The sequence below is a fragment of the Chrysochloris asiatica genome, unplaced genomic scaffold (genome assembly GCF_000296735.1).
Source record: "Chrysochloris asiatica unplaced genomic scaffold, ChrAsi1.0 scaffold00016, whole genome shotgun sequence".
Classification (NCBI taxonomy): domain Eukaryota; kingdom Metazoa; phylum Chordata; class Mammalia; order Afrosoricida; family Chrysochloridae; genus Chrysochloris; species Chrysochloris asiatica.
Window position 1 is genome coordinate 2,467,223 of NW_006408534.1, and position 24,171 is coordinate 2,491,393.

Below are 24,171 nucleotides of genomic sequence, written 5' to 3' on the forward strand. Positions count from 1 at the left end.
AATACTGCTTAGATGCTAGGCTGGCAAGACTGTCTCTGGTCCTTTGGACATGTCAGGAGGGATCACTCTCTGGAGAAGCACATCATGCTTGATAAAGTAGAAGGTCATCAGAAAGAGTAAGAACCCCTCAAGATGTGGATTGACAGTGATAGCAACCATGGACTCACACATAACAATTGTGAGGATGGCACAGGACCGGGTAGTGTGTTGTTCTGTTGAGAATAGGGTCAACTCAAAGGTATCTAACAACACCATTAAGGAAAGGAATCAATCTTTCCATTAAACACAAAAAATGTCCCATATCTACAAAATAAAATTTCTCACTCATTGCTGAGGAGTAGATTACAATTCAGAGCAATCTTATGGGACAGAGTAGCACTTCTCCCTAGGGTTTCTGTTTATGGGACAGTTGACTGCCTCAGTTTCCTCCAGAGGAGGGCCTGGTAGGTTCAAACCTGACCTTTCGTTTAGCAGTGCAATGCTTAACCCATTATGCCACCTGGAGTCCTAAGTAAAAATCCACTGGTACCAATTAAAAAGGTTTTAATGAAATGCTTAAACAATGTGACATTATGCCAATTTATTGTTAAGTGCAGTTATTTTCTAAATATGCCATCTCTTGAAGAAGTTTTATTCTTTCTCATTTTTCAGTAATTAAGCACATACCTAATCAACCACTGCCAAGAATTGAATGTTACACCTAGTCAAATAATGTCAAAAGCATAGCCATTACAGAAAAAGTGCTTATTCACTGTAAGTGTATGCATTTAAATGTAGTCTGCTCCGTACTGTGGTTAAGCGCACCTACTTCTTTAAAATAAAAATTTAGGGTTTGGGAAAGGTTTAATAAGTAACAGAGAACGCATAGTAAAAACACAGCACAACTTTGTAAACGCATCCGTGTCAAATAAAAATTGTCTCGCTTCCTAAACCAAAAATACAGATACAGCAGGCACAAGTAAATTCAAAGGTAAGTTATCCTGCCAATTTCACGTCGGCACCTGAGTCGTCTACCAGGTGACGGACTGTTAGATGTGAGCGTCTGAATTTTCCTATTCTCCATGACCCACAAGCTAAAAGTACAAGAACCACCCCGAGAACTCCGGGGACTCCAGAGACCACGTTTTTCAGCAACACCCACCCAAACCCAGAGGTATCCAAGCTCCGCCTCGATCCGCCTCGCCCAGATTCGCACATGCGTATACCCAAAAAAGACTGCTTAAAAGCTCCCCGTCTTCGCCGGGTCTCCACGCCCAGCTGCCACGCAGCCAGTCCTCCTGCCCTTCTTCTGGCGGCTGGCTTCATTATTCTCATACTACGCATGTGCAAAACTGTGCCGCCGGGCAATCCTTTGGCCGGCAGGGGTGGGGCGATAGGCGGGATCAAACTTCTTGCGCACGCTCGGGACATGCGCATTAGAGGGACTGAGGCGCCAGCTGCCGACTTGGACGTTCCGGGAAGCTAACGCATGCGCGAGTGTACGCGTTGCCGGCGAAGAGGGGAGCCTGACGACTCGGAAATTTGAATACCACAGTAGCATGGAGTGTGACCTCATGGAGACTGACATCTTGGAGTCGTTGGAAGATCTAGGGTAAGACTGCCAGGACACTGGTCTCCCAAACCCCACACTGTCTGGTCGGTGGGAACACCTCCGCCTCAGTCTGAGACACTCCTGCCGCTCCACGCCGCACCCCGTGGCTCCTAGCTTTCGCCTCCCTATCGCCCCGGGACCCCAATGCCACGTCCACGGCTTGCCTCGCCCTCCAACTTCGACACTCAGAAGTCCTCCCTGTGATCTTTGCAGCCTAGATCCCCGAAGCGTTTGTCAGTCATGCGTGTCATTGTCTGGGCTCTGCTTTGCCCCCCAGCCCCCACCCCCAGCTTCTTTTCTGCTCCGGATCCACCTGCCCTAGCTCCCTTTCCAGAGGTTGCCAAAGTTGATTTCTCTGTTTTCCTACTTGTCCTCCAAACTTCCTGCCCTTGTCTGTCTACTCTGAGCCCCTGCTCCTACCCCACCTCACTTTTCTCAAAAAATCTCCTTTGCCCAGTCATCTCGCAGCCTGCATCCTGATTTCTCGTAGCCACACATCCGTTCCGCCAGCCAGCGCACCGGTGCACCTCACCCATCACCACCTCCAATGGACCTGCTGACAGTTTTCCCAGACTCTCTGCTTCCTGAAGCCATTGCCCTGAGAGCCCTCAGGGGCGTCGTCCTGCACCAAGAGTCCCTGCAGATTTGTTTGGCTTTTTTGTTTCTCCTCCGGACGGTTGCCCTACTGTAACAAGCTGGAAATGGGGTTAGCTCCCTGGATCACACGAATCAGTGCATTGTTATGGAACCTGGAGGATTTAGAACCCCTTTGACTAAACGTGCTTCCAGCAACAAATTGATGAAATATTTGGTTACAGGTGCCATCAGAAACTGAACATTTAGTACAAGTCCTTCCTCAAAAGCATCCCTGACCCTGTATTATATGACATGGAAACCCATCCTGAGTGCTAAAATAACTTGCTGTCCTGGTGGAAATTTTTAACAAAGGAAGTTGTGCTTATCATTTTTCTTTGTCAAAGTGAACACCACTGTTGTTTATTTTTTTTGGTACCTGAATCTGTTCTTGTATATTCCAGTCGTGGGGGAGATGGGGGAGGCTTCTTTCTTTGATTAGGGCACAGGTAGAAGTCATATTCAGCAAAATGGTCTGTTTTATGGTGGCCATTCTCAGGCTCAGTTGTTTGCTCACACGGATCATTCATTCAGCCACTGATCCTGAGGACCACTTGTTTTGTGGCTGGGATTGGGCTGAGCACTAAGGGTACAGGTGAGGTAGAGAAAATTCACACTGTGAGAATAAACTGTATGGATGGAGCACCTTTCCTGGGAGAGGACCATGAAGTCCTAGGAGCATTCTGGGCAGAAGTGACCTTTAAGGTTAATCTTAAAGTAGAAGCAGAATGAGAGGAAGGAAGTAGAAATGATTTAATGCCATACTCTTCATATATATAGGTCATTTAAGATTTAGAGGTGGGCACTTTCTTCTAGTATTCTTACTCTTCTACCCTCTTAACTACAGTTTTCTTCTCTTGGGTTAAGTGCCCTCCAGAGGTTAGAAGAGTGGTGATAGCTTCCCTGCATAGGATTTCTGAGGCTGTGAATCTCTTGAGTACTATAAAGTAATTATTACTGTAATCAGTGGAACTATACAAGTAATTGAAATAGCTTGATGTAAACCATGAATCTTTCTAAAATTTTGTTGTCAGTTTTAACTTTACTACTGAGTTTGGAGTCCTAGTGTGGGGCCATAGGATCAGCACTTGACCCGAAGGTCGGTTTGAACTCTAAGATTGGTTCAAACTCACCACCAGCCGCTCCTGGAAAAGCCTGTACTGGGTAAGATAAAAGTCGAATCTACTCAATGGCTCTTAATAACAACAACACCAGGACTCTAAACTACGTAGTGTTGTTATTGTTGTTAAGTGTCATTGAGTCAGTTCTGACCCATAGTGACATTGTATAGGGTTTCTAGTGAGCAACTGGATAACTTAAACTGCCGACCTTGGGATTCAAACTGACCTTGCAGTCCAGTGCATTAACCCACAGTGCCAGTTCAGACTCTTGATGTGGTGCTGTGGAATAAACACTGCTGCTCTTTGGAAACACTATACAGGGTTGCAATGAGTAGAAACCGACTTGACGGTACCTAACAACAACTGCTTAGTTTGGTGACATCCCAACATCGAAATTTAGCTTTAATGATGCCTGTTTGATGGGTGCTTTTGAAGGATTCACTGAGCAGTATTAGACTTCAATGACTATATCTTTTATCTCTTAACCTGGCACATAGTAGGAGTTCAGTAACTACTTGTCCAATAAACTACTAAAATCTAAATGTAAAACAAGGAGAAATGATTCTTTTCCTTTCCATAAATATATCTGTATAAACAGTGTCTTAAGGGACAAAATATCGCCATCTCTGCCTTCACCTTTGATCATCAAGTTTTTAAAGCCTGTTTAAAGTATCATTTTTAATTACAGTATTTTTGTTAGTATCTCATTTGAAAGAAGTTAAAATAATCTTCTGAGGAATTAAGACTTGAAAATTACTTTGACATTGGTAAACTCTCTAATTTTGAAACATCAGTGTTTGGTGGTGGTGGTTGTGTGCCACCAAGTCAGTTCCAATTCATGTTGTTCTTGTTAAGTGCCAGCGAGTCAGTTCTAACTATAGTGATCCTGTATTGGGTTTCTGAGAAGCGGCTGGTGAATTTGAACCACCAACCTTGCAGTTCAAACTGACCCATACGGTCCAGTGCTTATGCTGCAGCGCCATACAGTTTCCGAGACTTTGAATCTTTACAGGAGCAGAAAGCCGTATCTTTCTAACGGGGCGCAGGTGGTAGATTTGAACTGTTGACCTTGCGGTTAGCAACCCAGCTCGTAACTCATTATGCTACCAGGGCGCCTTGTCAGTGATTAAATGTCATTAGATGTAGAAAAAGCAAATAAATGGTTAATTGGAATTTTTTTACTTTTAAAGACGGCTATTAAAAATAAAAGCTATGTGAGTTTTGGAAAAATGCTAGAAAATATGCCAGTTTTATTTCTGAAATAGTGAGCTGTAGTATAATCTGCTACCAGTAATATCACTTGCTTAGTCTGGTTTTAGTACTCAATTCAGTTAAAAAAAGAATCCTTTGTATAACAGGAACTTTCCATTACTGTGCCAGAAGTTGATATTAATTTAGTAGAATATATAATTCTGTTAACTTTGGTAGAAAGATGGGGCTTTCTGCTCCCATAAATATTTACAGCCTCGGAAACCATGTGCAGGGTCGCTGTGAGTCGGAACCACACCACGGTACTTAACAACAACTACGTTAAATATTTACATATTTTGAAGTGTTGACATGCAGTTACCATTTAGCTTACATTTCTAATGGTTAGTACAATTTGAATTTCATTTATATTTACAAGTCCAGATATTGGTCATCATACTGCCTTTGTTAAGTTGTTGCTTAGTTATACTGATAGTGCATAGATATGTTTTATGTGTTATAAATATAAGATGAGTTTATGTTATACTGAAGTGTGATTTCTTGCTCACCAGTTACAAGGGTCCATTGTTAGATGATGGCGCGCTGTCTCAGGCAGTCTCTGGTGGAGCCAGTTCCCAAGAATTTACCAAACTCTGTGCTTGGCTGGTGTCTGAATTAAGAGTGCTCTGTAAACTGGAGGAAAATGTACAAGCGACTAACAGTAAGTAACCATTCACTTTTAGGTACGAAATATTAAGTAAATTGGGATATTGTTAATTGAACATTATCATTACTGAAAGCGAAAATTTCAAAGTTTTTTGTAACTATAAAGAAACATTTTATAAAGGAACCAAGATGTTGTTTTTTTAAACCTCCATTGTATTTGGAGACATGATTCAGAAGTTGAAAAACCAGAATGTAGTTATGTAACTATTAAAATTTGTGGGAGTTAAAAAGACCTTAAACAAAACCCATCCCCACTGCCATCCAGTTTATAATGACCCTGTGTAGGGTTTCTGAGGCTGTAAATCCTTATAGAAGCAGAAAACTGCCTCTTTCTCCCTCAGAGCCAGCTGGTGGACTCAACTGCTGACTTTGTGGTTAGCAGCCCAACACGTAACCCACTACACCACCAGACAGCCTTATGACACAGAAAAAAAGAGACTTCAAATACGGAATATGTGAATTTTCCACACTTTGTAATGCCTGACTAGTTAGATGCTAGCTAGTTTAGTGGCTAGGGGTCCTGGTGTTGCACTGTAGGATAAGCACTGGACTGCTTACCACAAAGTTGGTGCTTCACACCCACCAGTTTGTTCCTCAGAAACCCTTTGAGGGTTGCTATGAATCAGAACTAACTTGACAGCTCGTAACAACAATAACAACAAAGTTAGTGGCTAAAACGAGAAACTGGACTGTTTTTCTTTAACTGTTACCAGATTCCAGAAGCATATATATTATGTAAAGTAAATGCATTATGATTCAGTTATGCATTTAAAGAAAGAACACTTTGTTAAGAAGCTTGCTCTGATCATTGTAGTGTATCAGTAGATAAACAGGGATTATGGTTGAAACGTCAGCACAGTTAGATTTATGGGGTTGTTATTTCTGTTACCACTTTAGCACTAATTTGTCAACTCTGCAAGAGACAGCAGCTAGGAATCTGACAGTCCATCATCTGGTTACCTCCTACCATAGGTTAACCTGTACACTTACTCCTCACTTACCAAGTATCTCATTGTCCAACAGTTTACATTTGGGACAGTGGCAAAAAAAATCTACTTGACTGTTTTATGCATTAATGACATCCATTTGGCAGTCATGATGAGGTGTAAAACAAGAGTAACACTGACTATTGGTTAAGATTATGTGTCTGTTTGGCTGGGTCTTGTTTCTCACTGGTTTGACCATTATGAAATGATATAATTTGGCAAGTATGTAATCATCCATTTTGTGCTCTGATTGGTGGTCATTCTCCATTTTCAATTTTTGTATATCGAGTTGGTCTTTAGAACCTAACCATATTGCTAAGTGAGGAATGGGTGTAATAGGAGACAAAGAAAACCTACCCTTATGTAGATTTAAACACATAATCCCAGTCTGAAGAGCTCTAGTCATCTGAATATTTGGTATATTTAATGTGTACCGTTTTGTTGCATCAAATTCTAGGTACAGTATAAAATAATCAAAGCAGCAACTTCCAGTTATTAAGCATTAAGAATATTGTAAGCATTGAGATAGGTTTTATTGCCCTTTTGTATATTAAATAGGGTAGCACAAGCAAATTAAATGCATCACCAGAGATCACACAGCCGGTGATAGGTAGAGCCAGGATTCAAACCCAACAGTCAGGTGGGGCCAGTGCTCTTAGTTCATAGCTACAGTGTTCTTTCTACTGCCTCTTGACCTTTGAAAACTTCTCTACTGGATGATGACTTTTTATTTTTAACCTGGGGCCTGTTGGTTCAGAGGAAGCATAAAGAAGTCAACATATAAATCAGGTAGCAGTTTAGCAATTCCAGCTGAAGTTAAGAAGACGTATCTTTAGCATGCTTTTCTCTTTGTCCTTCTTACTCGCACATAGAGGAGCTCTGTGAAACTTGGGTTTATGGAACACAATTTGAAAAATATTGATGAGACAGTTTTCTCATTTTTTAGATGAGAAAGGAACTCAGGTCAAGTGACTCACCTGAAGTTTACTAGTTAATTTTCAACCTCTTTTATTTTTAATCAGAATCCCTGAATGGCACTAATGTCTAAAGCATTCCACTGTTGACCAAAAGGTTGACGGTTCAAACCTACCCAGATACACTTTGAAAAAAAGCATGGCGGTTTGCTTCTGAAAGGAAACCTTATGGAGCATATTACGCTCTGCACACATGAGCTTGTCATGAGTTTGATTTGGCTTGACAGTAGCTGGTTTGGTTTTGCTGGTTTATGATAATGAGTGTTGTTGTTAGTGCCTTCGAAGTTGAGAGTCAATTCCAACTCATAGCAATCCTATGTAGAGTTTCCAAAGAGCGGCTGGTGAGTTTAAACCACCGACCTTGCGGTTTAGACAGACCTTTGGTCTAGCGCTTATCCTAAGGTGCCATATACCAGGACTCCATGATAATAATGCATTGTTGTTTTGTTAAGCGACCTTGTCTAGGGTTTCCAAGGAGCAACTGGTGGATTTTAACTGCTGACCTTGTGGTTCAAACCGATCTTTTAGTCCAATGCATTATTCTCCAGTGCCTCACAGGACTTCGTGTCATCAAAATACCAAGAAAGCATTTTTTACCTTGGCTTACTCAATGAACTCTACATTTTTTGTTGTTGTAGGAATACAGAATAATAAGTCATATTTGGTCCGCAGATTTAGTCTAGCTGGGACTATTGGACATAGATGGAGTAACTGGAGATTAGTACAGTAATTGAATGCTTCCTTTATTGTGTACAGTAGGAGGAAGTTAGGGAATTTAGCAGTGCTTGGGGAAGGGTCATCATGGAGTAAGGCAACTGGGCTTTGATGAATGGGTGCTATTTGATAGAGGAGGGAGTAAAGGGCAAATCAAACACAGGAAATAAATGAAGGCACAGAAGTGAAATGAGGCTGACAGACCTGGCCTGAGTAGAGGGAATGTCTGTAATGTGATTGGTGAACGTAACTGAACATTCTGGAAAGGCAATGAAGAATCTTTAAAGGCAGAAAAAAAATGAGATTAAATGCAGTAGAAATTAGAGAGTCATTAAAGATGTTCAAATAAGGAGATACCATAATAAAAACAGTATTTAAGAAATGAAATTGGCAGAAGGGTGAGAATCTCCAGATAGGAAATTCCTGTTAAAAATTTCAATTTATGTATAGTAATAATTATATGCTAATGGAAAAACAGTATTATTAAATAAGATTATTTTCATTCTTAAAAGGCCCAAGCGAAGCTGAAGAATTCCAGCTCGAGGTGAGTGGGCTACTAGGGGAAATGAACTGTCCATATCTTTCACTGACATCAGGGGATGTGACCAAGCGCCTTCTTGTTCAGAAGAACTGCCTCCTTTTGCTCAGTAAGTTCATGGCTACAAGAATGTAGCTATTATTTTCTATGTGTGGTTTCTATGACTGTGCTTTCTAGTAAACTAGATGCTATTGTTTTGTTTCATTAGATTTATCATTTAACCTAGGAACTGATGGTGGGCCTGTACCATCAGTTGTTCTTATAACTGATACTTTTTTCCTTGTTTCAACTCGGTGGTACTCCAGATGTTGACCTTCACCTACTATAACCAATAATAGAGCTAGAGTGTTGTTCAGGTGTGTGATCATTAAACTTTAGCATCCTAGACTAAAAGCATATTATAAAGTGAAATGGGAAGATAATGTGGAAATAACAAAGCCACTTTTTGTTGTTGTTTTGTTTGTTTGTTTATTTGTTTTGCATTAATCTCTAAAGAACATAAGCATCCATTAAGTAAAGTAAATGGTAAATGTAATTACTTAAAGTATGTTATGGTGTTGATATTTCTTTGTGGTTGGATAGTTATTGAGGGTCTTGAATTATATTTGTCAAAATGTCCAAATTTTTCTTTTTGGATCATTTCTGTATTTTTTATTATTTTGGGAAATACATTTTTATGAGAACTTCTTCCATCCTTTTTATAGAGTAGTCATTATTTCTTTTTTCACTCTGAAAATTACTAAGAAAACTCAAATTTTACTGCTTTATGTGAATACCCAATACACATAACCAAGTAATTTTAAAGTTTTATTTAACATTTTGAAAGACATTTATTTTGTGTTAACTAAATATGACAGTTCTAAACACAAACTCAGTTCAGAGGATTTAAAAATGTTTGCCTTTCTTAGAATGACTCAGTTCCACTTTTGAAGGTTCAGTTTTTTAAAAAAAATTGTTTGTAGCCAAATTATACTTAGGCTCTAATTTCCCCTTGGTCAGATTTTTATTAAAGGTGGGGAGCAGTGTCAGGTTACCAATAAGCAAGATAATTTTGTACATACTTACTAATCTGTAGTTCACAGTTTCACATTTTATCACCACATCCCAGATTCTTCTTCTTGGTATGGCTGGCATGTTTTTCTCCCAGCTCCACAGCACCTTCCTGTAAAATTAAAGCCTCTTCAAATTTGCAATCCCTGACAGAGATGGAGTATCCAGCAAGCAAGGCCTTATCAATTCATAGTGAGCAGTTTCACATTGTCACCATAGATGTGGTGGATCCCATGTGAAATTGTTCGCCATGGATTAATAAGTAATCACAGGTTAGCCTAGGCTTCTCTTGCTTACTGGACAGTCTGTCCTTGTGGGGGTATTGCTGCATGTAGTCCTTACAGATTCATTTGGTGTCCTTCAAATTGTAAATTTTCAACAGTGTGCTCACTACTTATTCCTTTGGAGTGCTGCTCATCTTTGCCAGTAATAGTTAGCACTTGACTATTTTCTCACATAAGAAGATATTAACTATCTGGAACTCTTAGAAATGCCTCTGAATAGTGAATTAATTTCACGAGGGCGTAGTTTGATCTTTTAGCACTGATATTTATGAAATCAGTTTGAATGTAAATCTTTCTTAAATACTTTTAACTCTTCCTTATTTCTTAAGTGCCCTGAACATTATTTTGGAATCAGGGTCACAGTTATATACAGGTATGCATCATTTACCATCCACAATACCTTCTGTGAAATAGGACATTTTGTGATTTGGATATTGCTTCAACACCATATTAAAACCTTATGGGAGCCCACTTCTGGTCTTTATTGCCGGCAAAGGTTGTAGGAAAGGGGCAATGACAGTTGGCAGAAAGGGAGGTGGCAGAAGCAGAGCAAGAGGAAATCAGAGAGAAGGGAGCAAAGCATGCCCAGCCCCACCTAAGTAGGAGCAGCCCTTGTCCCACAGCCCCTGCCATCACCTGTCTGACAAACAAATTCCAAGAGTCCTCTTTCATAGCCATGTTCTCTGCCTGTGTCCCACTCATGGTCCAGAATTGCAAGAGTCTAGGTTTAGGATCTTTAAAATCATTACGAGGAAATAATAAACAAAAGGGGAACTGTTTTCCCTTTAAAAGAAAAAACTTATGAGACCACAGGTATATCTTTCCACATATTCGTTCATTGTCACATCTTGGTGCTATTATTTTTCGTAACTTCTTCCAGCACTTTTGTCTCACTAATTTCATTGTTTCACTACATTTTGTTTGGGGGGCAAATTATAAACCAACTTCATTAAAAGTGTTAGAAGCATAGAATTTTTTTTAAGTATATGATTGGAAACCTTGTGTAAGGTTGAGAGCTTTGTTTTGACTGTTCACTGTTTTTTGTGGCTCTCCATGCATTCCCTTGTATCTGAGTTTTAAGTAGATGAAGAGCTAGTCATCTTCTAATGCACGTATTCTTTATTCTTACCTAGATTGTCAATAGGGATAAAGTTTTTAGATGGTAATTAGTGAACTCATTTGTGAGTGTATGAGCTGTAGTACTCCAAATTTAAAGAACCAGTTTATTAAATCTCATATGATATTCTAGAACAAGGTCAGCATACTCTCTTAAAAGAACCAAATAGTATGTATTTTAGGCTTTGCAAACCACATACGTTCTCTGTCTCATAACTTCAGTTGCTCACTCTGCCATCTTAGCCCCAAAATACAGCTATAAGTGTGCAATACCAATATTTTGTACATACTGATTTTTTTCCCTGTCTAACAAATTTAATGTTAAGTCTTTATCTTGGTGTCTGTTGATGTGGAGGTTTAGTTCCCAGCAGCAGAGTCTCAAGTTCTAGCCTTAAGTTTCTAAAGCAGCTTCTCTCCTGGCAAGATTCCTTCCCTGCACTGCAAACCACTTCTCCAACGCAGGAAGAATTCACTTTTTCTGTTCCTCAGGGTGGCTTGCCTAGCCCAGGTCTGTGCACCCCATCCTAAACCAGAGAAGCCATGTGGTGCCAAGGTCGGTATACACAGGCCACTCGGGCATTCCTCCCCTCCAGCTGGCTGGCTGACTGCCAGGCTCTGACTGTTTGAATCTGCCACCTTTGTGAATACCACAGGACAGTGCAGGCACAGGGGTTGCACGTCTCTCACTCAGATGACCCAGGTCCAGCTGGCTGTCCTGCTGCCCAGTGTACACCAAGCCCAAATTATCCTGCTGCCCACCTTCATGTGGGCCAGCACCATAGGATTTGGGTATGTACAGCAGTAGCCCCCGCTGAACCCATTTGAGGACTAGGCCACACCTGCACTGTGGTAGACCTACACACTGCCCTCCATCCAGCCCTCCACGTGTCTCTGGTATAACCTCCATGGGCGCAAAGAACCTCCACCATTCTCAGGCCCAGCTGAAAACTGCCCCAGAGTAAATGCATGATTTTTGTTGCTTATTTTCCGATTACCAGGGAAGAGTCAAACGTGATCTGTGTCTTCTTGACCATGGCTTATAACTGTATTATACAAACAAGATCAAAAGTAGTATTTTTGGGCTACTGAATGAGGCCAAAAATCACATCTAGAAATGTCACAAGACATATGTGGTGTGTGCAGGGGTATGCTATACCAGAAATTTTCACATAATTTCATCATATCCATCCAGTGTGTGTGTGTGTGTTATTTATGTGAGTGCACTATTGGTACAAATAATATAGTGACTATTTTTATAACCAGTGAAGTTTCACTATTTTGATATCTACATGCTGCTTTAACTCATTAAGTTTGCTTATCAAACATGTTAAGTTTTATCGAACCTATTCAAAATGCTCTTTCTTAGATATTTATTGTTCTAGAATAGGAGTTGGCAGCTTTTGCCAAAACTGTGACCCTCGTGCTTCCTAGCATTACACCTGTGTTGTAGGAAACAAGACACTGAAGCTGATTATACATTTTTACTTCTAATCATATTTAAAGACCTAGAAAATGTCTTTTTCAAAGCTGTCTTCTTTATATTGTCTGAAGCATCTTACTTTGTCTTGTAACTTGGGATCTGAAAGCCTAATGATTACTAATAATTGTCTATAAAAACGTAAATGTCCTTGGAAAGGTTAAAGCAAGATGTTTGAATATTTTAAGCCTTAAAATGAATGACATGAAGCATGTTACAGCCCTCAAACCTAGTTGAAATCAACACCCATGGGGATGATATTGATACCAAGAGGTGTTTTTCTGAGGGAAGGTAGAAGGGAATATATGGGGAGGAGGCAGTTCTGGGAAGCATATCAATGGAAGAGGGTTTTCTTTGACACATGAGCTTACTGGAGATTATGGAAAGGAACTTTTGGGGTTTTAGTGCCTTCCCATTTCTCTTTATGTGTCATGCAGAAGTTAAACTGGTTCTAGATGGGTTGCCTGGGTATTGGGAGGAGAGAGGGAAAGGGTAGGGTGGTGTCACTGGTACTCACAAAAGGTGACAAGTGAAAACAAGTAGACTAAGTTTTTTACTGTCCTAGAAAATTGGCTACCTGCTACCTTACGCAAATATGTTAACAGATGCCAACCTCTGTTCTGGAAGTTTCCTGATAGTGTAATTCAAGAATCCAAACATATAGATCTAATTTATTATGAGTCTTTGGTTTCAAAGAGTTGCTCATTTTTAAATCAACCTTTAAAGATTCCATCTTGGTTGAATCCCAAAATTACAGAACTGACTTCTGTGTTTAATGTTATTTGAAAGTAACAGTGGTTTATCGTTATTCTTTTTTAAAATTTATATACCATGAGCTCTATAGAGTTGTGACCCAAGACTTATTTAACTAAATCTATATCTCATTTTGAAATCTTACTTTGTTTACTTCAGCATACCTCATCTCAGAACTAGAAGCTGCCAGAATGCTCTGTGTGAATTCTCCTCCAAAAAAAGCTCAAGAAGGAGGCGGTAGTGAAGTCTTTCAAGAGTTGAAAGGCATATGTATTGCTCTAGGAATGTCCAAACCTCCAGCCAATATAACTATGTTCCAGTTCTTCAGTGGAATTGAAAAAAAAGTAAGACCATCAGTATCGGATTGTAGTGTATTAAAGGCATAGTCCTACATTTGTTTGAAGTGAAATAATTCTGTGTTTGTTTTTCTTTTTCTTTGTAGGAATATAATATGTATATTATCTAATAGTTGTGGGTTTTAAATTCTAGATTTATAGTAAAAAAATTTAGGTTTTTTTTTGTTTTGAACATATTATCCTGTTCCTTTTTGAAAACTGAATCTATATTACTGGTTTGTAAATTGTGATAAGTTAAATATAATGTAAAAAAAAAGATTTTAGTCCTTTGAAAAATATCTTATCATTGAAGTTTAAATCAGTCAATATTTTTTAAAGTTTCTGCATTAAAGTTGCCAGTCTCTTCGCCGCTGACTAGCTAGAAAAGGATCTTAATGAGTATTTTTCTCTTTTGAATTTTAATTCAGTCACTTCAGATTTAGTTTGACTTAGTAAACTAGATTTAGTGAATACTGAGATAGTCTAATATGTGTAAATGAAGCTGATATTTTTGGATCCTATATTATCAGTAGTTAAGATAGTTTAAATAATTGAGGCCTAAGTAATTTCACTTTAAAAAATGAATGGGTAGAAGAGAATAGTTATTTGCCAATGTTGTTAGGTACCACCGAGTCAATTCCAACTCATAGCAACCCTGTATAGGGTTTCTGTGTTGCAGCCGGTGGGTTTGAACTGCTGGCCTTGTGTGCAGTACATTGCTGAACCTACAGTGTCACACCAGGAGGTATTTTCCATGTGAACATCTGCTGAGCTCTTAGGAATTAGTACGTTTGCATTGTGGAGTAGATCAGCACTATTATGCACAAGTGTGGTTGACCACTACAGAGGAGCAGCAGTGTATCCCTATTCCAGGTTTTCTGTGTGTGTTCATTCATCCGTTCAGCATCATTGAGGGCCTACTGTCAGACACACGAGTAGTGGAAGAGCGAGTGTCTTTTTTTTTCCATGGGTCTACATTTCAAAACTTCAACCTTTGCTTCTGTCAGGAATCTTCTTTTGATGCAAGATGTAATAGGAATTGGGGAGAGGAGAGGGATACACTTTATTTTTAGATTTGCTAATTTATATATTTATGTTTTGTGTCAGCTTAAGGAGACATTAGCAAAAGTTCCACCTAATCATGTGGGAAAGCCTTTACTGAAGAAGCCAATGGGACCAGCCCACTGGGTACGTTGTCATCGGTCACCTTCCATAAAATTTATAAGAAATCATATGTTGGTTTCACAGTTTTTATGCTAACATTTATTAATTGTTCTTCCTAAGTTATGGTTTCTCATATGTAGTTTTTTTGGTAGACATTCTTAGAATAAGTATCATTTTTGCCAGTCTCAAGATTTATGTGGAATAGTTTTATTTTTGTAAGATTAAAGCACCTAACTCAGTTTATAAATATTTCACACAGCTAATTAAAATAAACTGAGATTAGTATAAGCTAATGTTGCTAAATGTTTTTGTCTATAAGTCAAAATCTGCATTGAACTGGGTGAATTACGGGCAAACTAAATGAGAATTATGTACTCTAAAAGTTCTTATTTATGTTTTGAGACAGTATTTTGCTTGTCTTTTCATTAACTGTTAATTTATTATGTGGAAGGATTACATGTGCAAGTGCTGAAGATTAAGTTATGAATAAAACACACACTTATTCTGTCTCTTTGTACCAGGTGATCAAACAAATTCTCCCTGGTCTTTGTTGTTTCAGGAAAGAATTGAAGCAATTAACCAAGCCATAGCCAATGAATATGAAGTCCGGAGAAAGCTGCTAATAAAACGTTTGGATGTCACTGTGCAATCATTTGGCTGGTCTGACAGAGCTAAGGTACACATTAAATAATTTAAAAGAGCAGCTTATTTATAGACAAGTCTGTAACCATTCCTAACATAGTTTAGGTGCATTAGAGACTGAAAAATGCACAAGAGAGACACATCAGAAATTTTTCTTCAGTGAGTCACTGAGTAGCAATAATTTGAACTGCTCAGCAATAATAATTTTTTTTTAAAAAACTTATTTTTCAATAAAACTGGATTTTAAAGTCACTACTAGAAGTACTGGTGTGGCACTGTGGGCTAATGCATCAGACTGCAAAGTCGTTTGAACTACAAGACCGGTGGTTCAAGCTCATCCAGCTGCTCCTTGGAAACCCTACACAACGTCACTATAGGTCGGAATCAAATCAACAGCAGTTAACAACAACAACAACTAAAAGTACGCATTTGTGAGAGAGCCTGAGTCAGTATCTGAAAGTTGCTAAAATAATAAACTTTGTTTTCAAATTATTTGTTTACTATACTGTAAACTGGATCCCTGGTGTGGTGCTGTACGATAAGCACTGGACTGTTAACCTCAAGGTTGGCATTTCAAACCTACCACCTACTCTCAGAATGCTATAAAGGGTCACTATGAGTCAGAAGTGATATGATGGCACACAACAATAACATACTGTAAAAACTAGTAATTTAATTTAGTTATTGAAGTTAAAAATAGTGGTTTTTGTATGGCTAAGTATTTTGATTTATTTATAGAGAATTAAATTCAATTCTCTTACTTTTTTGAGATTTGAGTTTTGTTTTAGTTTGAATGAAATATCCAGGTAAAAGCTCTTGGTCATTCAAAAAATATTCATTAAATGCCTACTACACATGGGGTCACTCTGAATTGGAATCAACTCTATGGCAACTGAGTTTTGTTGTTATTATTTAAGTGGGAATTAACTGGTGCATTTAATTACTTTTATCTTCTTTTTGTTGTTAAGGGCCACAGAGTCAGTTCTGACTAATAGCAACCCCATAAGTATAGGGCTTCTTAGGAATGACTGGTGGGCTTGAACTACCAACCTTGCAATTACCAGTCCAGCACTTATTCACCGGGATTTTATGTTTAGGCTGTTCCCAGATGCATTCATATTAGGTGTTTGCTTAATAATTTGTATGTGTCTAATTTGTTTTTTTGTGTGTTTTGGGGTGTTTTTTTTTTTTTAGTTAATTGACAAAGAAAATTATTCTCTATTTAGTTCTCCAATTATATTGCTATTCTGGACCAAAAACCCAAACTACAGCTGTAATTGTTGGGGCAGATATTTATAGTTGCATATATTGTTGTTGTTGTGTGCTATTGAGTTGTTTCTGACTCATAGCAATCCTGTATAGGGTTTCCAAGGAGCGGCTGGTCATTCAAACTGACCTATGGTCCAGTGCATGATCCTGCAGCACCACACCAGGATTCCATAGTCATGTTGTTGTCAGGTGCCACCGAGTCGGAACCGACTCATAGCGACCCCATGTACAGCAGAACGAAACAGTGTCCGATCCTGGGCCAACCTCACTACCGCTGCCACACTTCAGTCCATCAATGATACCACCTGGCCAATCCATCTTGTTAAGGGTCTTCCTCTTTTTCTCTGACCCTCCGCCTTATCCAGCATGACATCCTTCTCCAACGACTGTTCCCTCCGGACAATATGTCCAAAGTATGAGAGACGAAGCTTAGCCATCCTGGCCTCCAAGGAGCACTCTGGCTGCATTTCTTCCAAAACAGATCTATTGGTTCTTTTGGCAGTCCATGGCACTTTCAGTATTCTCCAACACCACAACTCAAAGGCATCAATTCTTCTACGATCTTCCTTATTCACTGTCCAGCTTTCACATCCATATGAGGCTATTGAAAATACCATGGCCTGGGTCAGGCGCACCTTAGTCCTCAAGCTGACATCTCTGCTCTTCAATACTTTAAAAAGTTCCTGTGCAGCAGACTTGCCCAAAGCAATTCGTCGTCTGATCTCTTGACTGCTGCTTCCACGAGTGTTGATAGTTGTCCATTGATAAGAAGGTTGTTTATTGGTCCAGTGGTGAGGATTTTTGTTTTCTTTACATTGAGATGCAAGCCATATTTCAGGCTGTAGTCTTTGATCCTCATCAGTAAGTATTTTAAGTCCTCCTCACTTTCAGCAAGGAAGGTTATATCATCTGCATATTACAGGTTGTTAATGAGCTTTCCTCCAACCCTGATGCCACGTTTTTCTTTATATAATCCCGCTTCTTGGATTGTTTGCTTAGCATACAGATTGGATACGTAGTGAGAGAATACAACCCTGGTGCACACCTTTCCTAATTTTAAGCCATTTTGTGTTCCCTTGTTATGTTTGAATAACTGCCTCTTGGTCTATGTACAGATTTCTCATGAGCACAATTTAGTGTTCTGGAATACTCATACTTCACAGTGTTGTCCGTAGTTTGTCATGATCCACACAATCAAAAGCCTTTGCGTAGTCAGTAAAACACAGGTAAACATCTCATTGGTATTCTTTGCTTTCAGCCAAGGTCCGTCTGATACTCCCTGTCCCATGCTGTCTGCTGAATCCTCTCTGGAAGTTCTCTGTCAATGTATTGTTGTGGCCATTTTTGTATAATCTTTAGTAAAAATTTTACTTGCCTGGAATTATAATGATATTGTCCGATGATAAACATGTTTCATTGGGTCACCTCTCTTTGGAATGGGCACAAATACAGATCTCTTCCCGTCAGTGGGCCAGTAGTTTTGTCTTCTAAATTTTTTGGCATACATGAATGAGTGCTTCCAGTGCAACATCAGTTTGTTGAAAGATTTAAATTTATATTCCATCAATTCCTCGTACCTTGTTCTTTGCCAATGCCTTCAGTACACTTTGGGACATCTTCCTTCAGGATAATAATTTCTTGATCATATGCTACCACTTGAAGATCGACCGTTCCTTTTGGTACAGTGACTCTGCGTATTCCTTCCATATTCCTTTGATGCTTTCTGCATCATTCAATATTTTGCCCATAGAATCCTTCAGTATTTCAAGTTGAGGCTTGAATTTTTTCTTCAGTTTCCTCACCTTGAGAAATACTGAGCATATTCTTCCCTTTTGGTTTTCTAACTCCAGATCTTTATACATTTCATTATATTTGACTTTGTCTTCTCAAGCTGCTCTTTGAAATTTTCTGTTCAGGTCTTGTACCTCCTCATTTCTTCCATTTGCTTTAGTATCTCTACACTGGAGAACAAGTTTCAGCATCTCTTCTGACATTTGTTTTGGTCTGAAATTTCATTCTTTGGCTTCTTAATTGTCTTTTGCTTTCTTCCTGTATGATGTTCTTAATATCATTTCACAACTCTTGTGGTCTTTAGTGTTTCTAGTGCATCAAAATCTGTTCTTCAGGTATTCTCTAAATTCTGGGATATGTCCAAGGTTATATTTTGACTCTTGTGTACTTGTTTAAATTTTTGTGAGCTTCAGCCTGAACTTGCATATTGATGTTCTGTTCCACAGTTTGCTCCTGGCCTTGTTTTGACTGCTGATAAGGAACTTTTCCACTTGTCTCTTTCCACAGATGTTCAGTTAGGTTTCTGTGTATTTCAGCTGGTGAAGTCCATGTATATAGTTGTCTTTTATTTTTTTAAAAAAAGGTATTTGCAAAGAAGTCATTGGTCTTGCAAAATTCTACTCTTCATCATGTTTCAATATTCTGATATTGACAGTGTTTTATTGCTATTCATAAGGTTTTCATTAACTAAATTTTCAGAAGTAGTTTGTCTCTACTTCCTAGTCTGTGTTCATGTAGAAGCTCAGCTGAAACCTTTTCACCGTGGGTGACCTTGATAATATTTAAAATACCTGCGGCAAAGCTTCCAGAATCACAGCAACACTTAAACCACCACAGGACAACAAGCTGATTGATAACTGGTGGGTGTAGTAATAGTCCCTTCATTTTTCAATTACTGAAGAAAAATATTTTTAATAAATACCAGATTAACTCATCATCTTGCCACAATAACTATTTGATTTTAGTAATATCTTCCTTTATATGCAAGCATAGTAAACATAACTTTACATTCTGGTTTTTCACATAACAAAATACAAATATTTTCCATGTTTCTGCGTACTCGTAATATTCTATTACTTAGTAAGTACACCATAATTTATTTCAACAAGTCTTCCCTACTGTTTAAACATTCACCCACATTTTTCTTTCACTGAAATCTTTCAACACATCACTTTTATTCTTTTATGTTCGTATTTATCCTTCTGTTTTATTAAACTAAATATATCATATTGAATATTATAAAATTAAAAAGAAATAAAATAGGTTAGCCTTAAATGGCAAGAAGTTTATCTTCACCAAATTACTAAAATAAGTCTTTTCAGAGGGTTATGAAAATAAGCAAGAAAACCCAAAGGCAACTTGAGGTTATCAGTGAATGAGAGTCCAGTAGGGTCCTTTGCACATTGACAATGAGGCCCTATTTGCCTCCTTCTCTAATAAACATTTTTATAATTGACCTTATGTTCCTAGAGTCCGTTAACTACATTTTGAAAACATCTGTAACTGCAGTCATCACACATTCCAAATTTCCTTACTCTGCTTTTCAGATAGTGTATCCCTAGTATTCATTCAACAGCTGCAGTTTGTCATCAAGCATACTTTTATTTCTGTTGAGTAATAATAGTTATCAGCATTTTATTGACTGCATCCAATAGCTAAGTATTACACATCAGTATTTAATGCCAGTTTTCCTATATGATCCTTATTACAACCTTGTAAGTCAGCTGCTGTTTTATTTCTCTTTACCCATGTCAAGAAACAGAGAAACAGAAGTGAAGTGACTTGCTCAACTTTCCTAATTTTTCAGTCATCTGTCAGTTTATATAAAGTTAATAATCATTAATTTGTGCTTCTACTATATACTTAAGGTAGAGAGAGCCATTTTAGTTATTATTTATAATATAGGACAGTACTCAACAAGGTTCTTATAAATACAGTATTTGTAAGAAATATGTCTGCTAACAACATAATTAGTGTATATTAGACATGGCTAACATTTTATATTCATAGAAATAAAAGATGAGAAAATGAAAAAGTAAAATTGTTTAAATGAATTTATCTTCTTTTATTTAAATAGCTAAATGAATGTGTTTGAACTGAGATCAATGGCAGGAGAAACCTTTTTACCCTTTTAGCCCACAATCTTGGAAGAAAACCCACCCAAGCCTTCCACTCACCTTCCCTCTTCACTTTCACCACCTCCTTCCACCCCAGTCATTCCTTACTGTACAGTAAGAGAGTTCATGACTAGGTAGGAGCCGTGGTAAGTACATGAGACAAATACTATCAGACTTTGTGGACATCTTTAACTTACTGACTGTGAGTGTTTTTTATGTCATTGTGAAAACTGACATTTTCTTTGAACTCTTTTCTTCCAACAGAGTCAGACAGAAAAATTAGCAAAAGTGTACCAGCCGAAGCGCTCAGTGTTATCTTCTAAAAGTATCATTTCTGTTGCCCATCTTTTGGCCGCAAGACAAGACTTGTCAAAGATTTTAAGAACAAGCAGTGGCTCTATTAGAGAAAAGACGGCTTGTGCCATCAACAAGGTGAGTGGAGTACCTGGAATTTTGTTTCAGATATATTTCTGTTTTTATGATAAAACAGTTAAAAATGTCTTTCTTATCTCTATAGGTATTGATGGGCAGGGTACCTGACAGAGGTGGTAGACCCAATGAAATTGAACCTCCACCCCCAGAGATGCCACCATGGCAGAAGAGGCAAGATGGCCCCCAGCAGCAAGCAGGAGGCGGAAGAGGGAGAGGCGGTTATGAACATTCCTCATATGGAGGACGAGGCGGCCATGAGCAAGGAGGGAGAGGTGGACGTGGTGGCTATGACCATGGTCGAGGGGGAGGAAGAGGAGGAAATAAGCATCAAGGAGGCTGGACAGATGGAGGGAGTGGAGGAGGAGGTGGCTACCAAGATGGTGGTTATCGAGATGCAGGTTTCCAGCCTGGTGGCTACCATGGTGGCCACAGTGGTGGCTACCAAGGTGGTGGTTATGGTGGCTTCCAAGCATCTTCATATACAGGAAGTGGATATCAGGGTGGTGGATACCAGCAGGACAATAGATACCAAGATGGTGGGCACCATGGTGATCGAGGCAGTGGGCGTGGAGGGAGAGGTGGGCGTGGAGGCCGGGGTGGGCGTGGAGGCCAGGGAGGAGGCTGGGGAGGAAGGGGAAGCCAGAGTTACCACCAGGGGGGTCCATTCGAACAGCACTTCCAGCATGGGGGTTACCAGTATAATCATTCTGGGTTTGGACAGGGAAGACATTATACTAGTTGAGGCTACAGAACCTTATATTTTGCTAGAGCTCAAGTAATAGAAACTTAGTTTCAGAACCCTAAATCCAAAATCTCTTGAATTAATGTGAGACCACAGGTGGCAGGCAGATTCCTGCTTGGTATAAGCATTGGTAGGTCATCATTCAGTTCTGTCCGTTTTTTTAATGGATTTACATAATGCTGTTTATTTGAGGAACACAACATCTCTCCTTTGTATGAAGAATTTTTTAAAAGGGCAATAAACGTTGCCTTTAATCTTTGACCAGTAGACTAATTCCACAGTTGGAAAATGCATACTTTTTTGAAGAAGTTACTTGAATTTAATAGTTTTCAATATGCCGTTTTCAAAATGAGGATTCTCCTAGATTTTTTTTAGATTTTCAACTAGGAAACCTTCCTTATATTAACAATCCATTTATATGTGTTTTACTTAAAATATTCTAATGCCTATTTTCCAAGCACACTTCTGCCCCTGGCTGGCTTTTTTTTATCCAGAGGTTATGCCACATTTGCTTCATGATAGAAGTTTTAGGTCTGTTCCTATTAAATGAGCTCTTCTGCAGATAGCACATTCAGTAGCCTTATCCTCTTGGTGGAATACCATATGCTCAACTCTGAAAACCTTGAACACGGCCAAAATCTGTAAAGATGTTACAAGCAAACTACATTGTGAGTCTATAGTACATGTAGGCATCTAGTTAAGTATAGCAATTCAAATTGACCTGCATCCATCCAAAACAAGTTCCTCCTTCAACCTTGTTTTTACTTGAAATCTGCTAGAAGAAACAGCAAACTGAATTTTGTTTTATGCACGAGTTGATACCACTGGCTCAACAAATACAAGTTAGTTTGCTTTGGGCAGGAGACTTTTTTTGGTAACGAAAGAAATGCACTACCAAGTGAGAAGACAGATTTTTGCTTAGTGCAGGAGGCCCTTTATTATTGCTGCAGAAAACAAAAGCCTGGCTGAGTTGATGTTTTACATTCTCCTTGACTGAAATCTTCCATGATGCTTCTTGCTGGGTTTTTGTAAAAGTAAACATTGTCAAGCTGTGAAAGAAATGGCTGGAGGTGTGCTTTGTGTGAAAGGTGAGCAATAAAGTATCTGTACATTCTCCCTTTGGTTTGAGTTTTATTTTACCTGTTTACTTTTAACTAAATTATTCTGACATTTCCTTCAAGATTAAGAGCTAAGGCCTTTGCTCCCTAAAGATTACTTAGTATTTCCTTAAAGTAATTTGTACTGTAAGGTAACCCGTACCCTGAAACCATAAACAAAGTGAATAATGACTGTTTCCAAATTCACCTTTTACTATAGCATGCTGGTGTGGTGCTGTAAGATAAGCACTGACCCTCTGCGAATCGCAAGGTTGGCAGTTCAAACCCACCAACCATTCCTCAGAAACCTTATTTAGAGTTGCTATGAGTTGGAACAGGAGTCCTGGTGTGACACTGTGGGTTAATGTACAGGACTGCAGTCTGTTTGAATCACAAGGTTGGCGGTTCAAGCTTACCAGCCACTCCTCAGAAACCCTATACCGGGTTGCTATGGGTCAGAACCGACTCAATGGCACTTAACAGCAATGTGAGCTGGAACTCGAATGCACTTAAATAGAAAGAAAACTTCACTACTCCTCTCTGGCCACTGGGTGTAGCTATTGACACTTGTCAAGCAAAGATCAGTATATGCCAGACACTTGAAATTTGACTTGGAAATCCTATACAGGGGTTGCTATGAGGTGGAAGCAACTTGAAGGTTTTTAACAACTTCTCATAAACATTTGTAGTCTGAAACCCTATGGGACAGTTCTACTCTGTCTTAGAGTTTCACTGTGAGTTGGAATTGACTCGATGACATTGTGTTTTTTGAAGCTTTTAGGTTTTTTTCATCCTAAAATGGAGGATATTTTGCTTGAAGGTTAAGGGAATTAAAAGGAGTTTATATATGTTTATAAAAAGAAACATTTATTTCTCCATTACATTGGACTTTTTAGAGTAAAGAACCAACTTGTGTCTTGCCATTAAAAATAATGAGATAAGCAAATTTTTCTAATAACTAAAAACCATTTTTTAAAATCTGCCTTCATCTTTTTGTTAATTTTGCCTACTTTGATTTTTAACTGGCATTTGCTGGTCTAAAATGTTCAGATTTTAGGACAATTTGAAATGTCATTTATCACTGAAGTTCCTTAAAGACCTGTCTTAAAAGTTGTGTTGGTTTCTTTATGTTGTTCAATATATAAATTTAGTATGTATGTTGATAAAGTGCCCATGAGTCGGTTACAACTAATGGTGGCTCTAAAGGTTTTCAAAGCAGCAAATGGCTGTGGTGAGTGTGAACTCTTGGCCTTGTGGTTAGCAGTCTAATGTCAAGAAAGACAAAAGATTTGCTGGGAAGGGGAAGTAATTGCTCTCAGACTTGGAAAGAGGCCTGGACATAGAGATTTAGGAATGATCAGCATGCAATAAATTTGCATTGCATCATCCAACCATAACATTATTCTGTATTAGTATTACTATATCCCATGA

At 38.8% G+C, this 24,171-nt stretch overlaps 1 protein-coding gene across 1 annotated transcript; it reads left to right on the plus strand.

Annotated features, from left to right (window-relative positions):
• Nucleotides 1-1,471: 1,471 nt before the first annotated feature.
• LOC102828089 (protein FAM98A-like) lies at nt 1,472-22,751 on the plus strand. Its single transcript, XM_006835148.1, has 8 exons — nt 1,472-1,591; nt 5,106-5,254; nt 8,446-8,580; nt 13,311-13,495; nt 14,594-14,674; nt 15,210-15,326; nt 20,734-20,901; nt 20,987-22,751. The coding sequence occupies exons 1-8, from the start codon at nt 1,539-1,541 to the stop codon at nt 21,641-21,643; spliced, it is 1,545 nt and encodes a 514-aa protein (XP_006835211.1). The 5' UTR covers nt 1,472-1,538; the 3' UTR covers nt 21,644-22,751.
• The last annotated feature ends 1,420 nt before the right edge of the window (nt 22,752-24,171 follow it).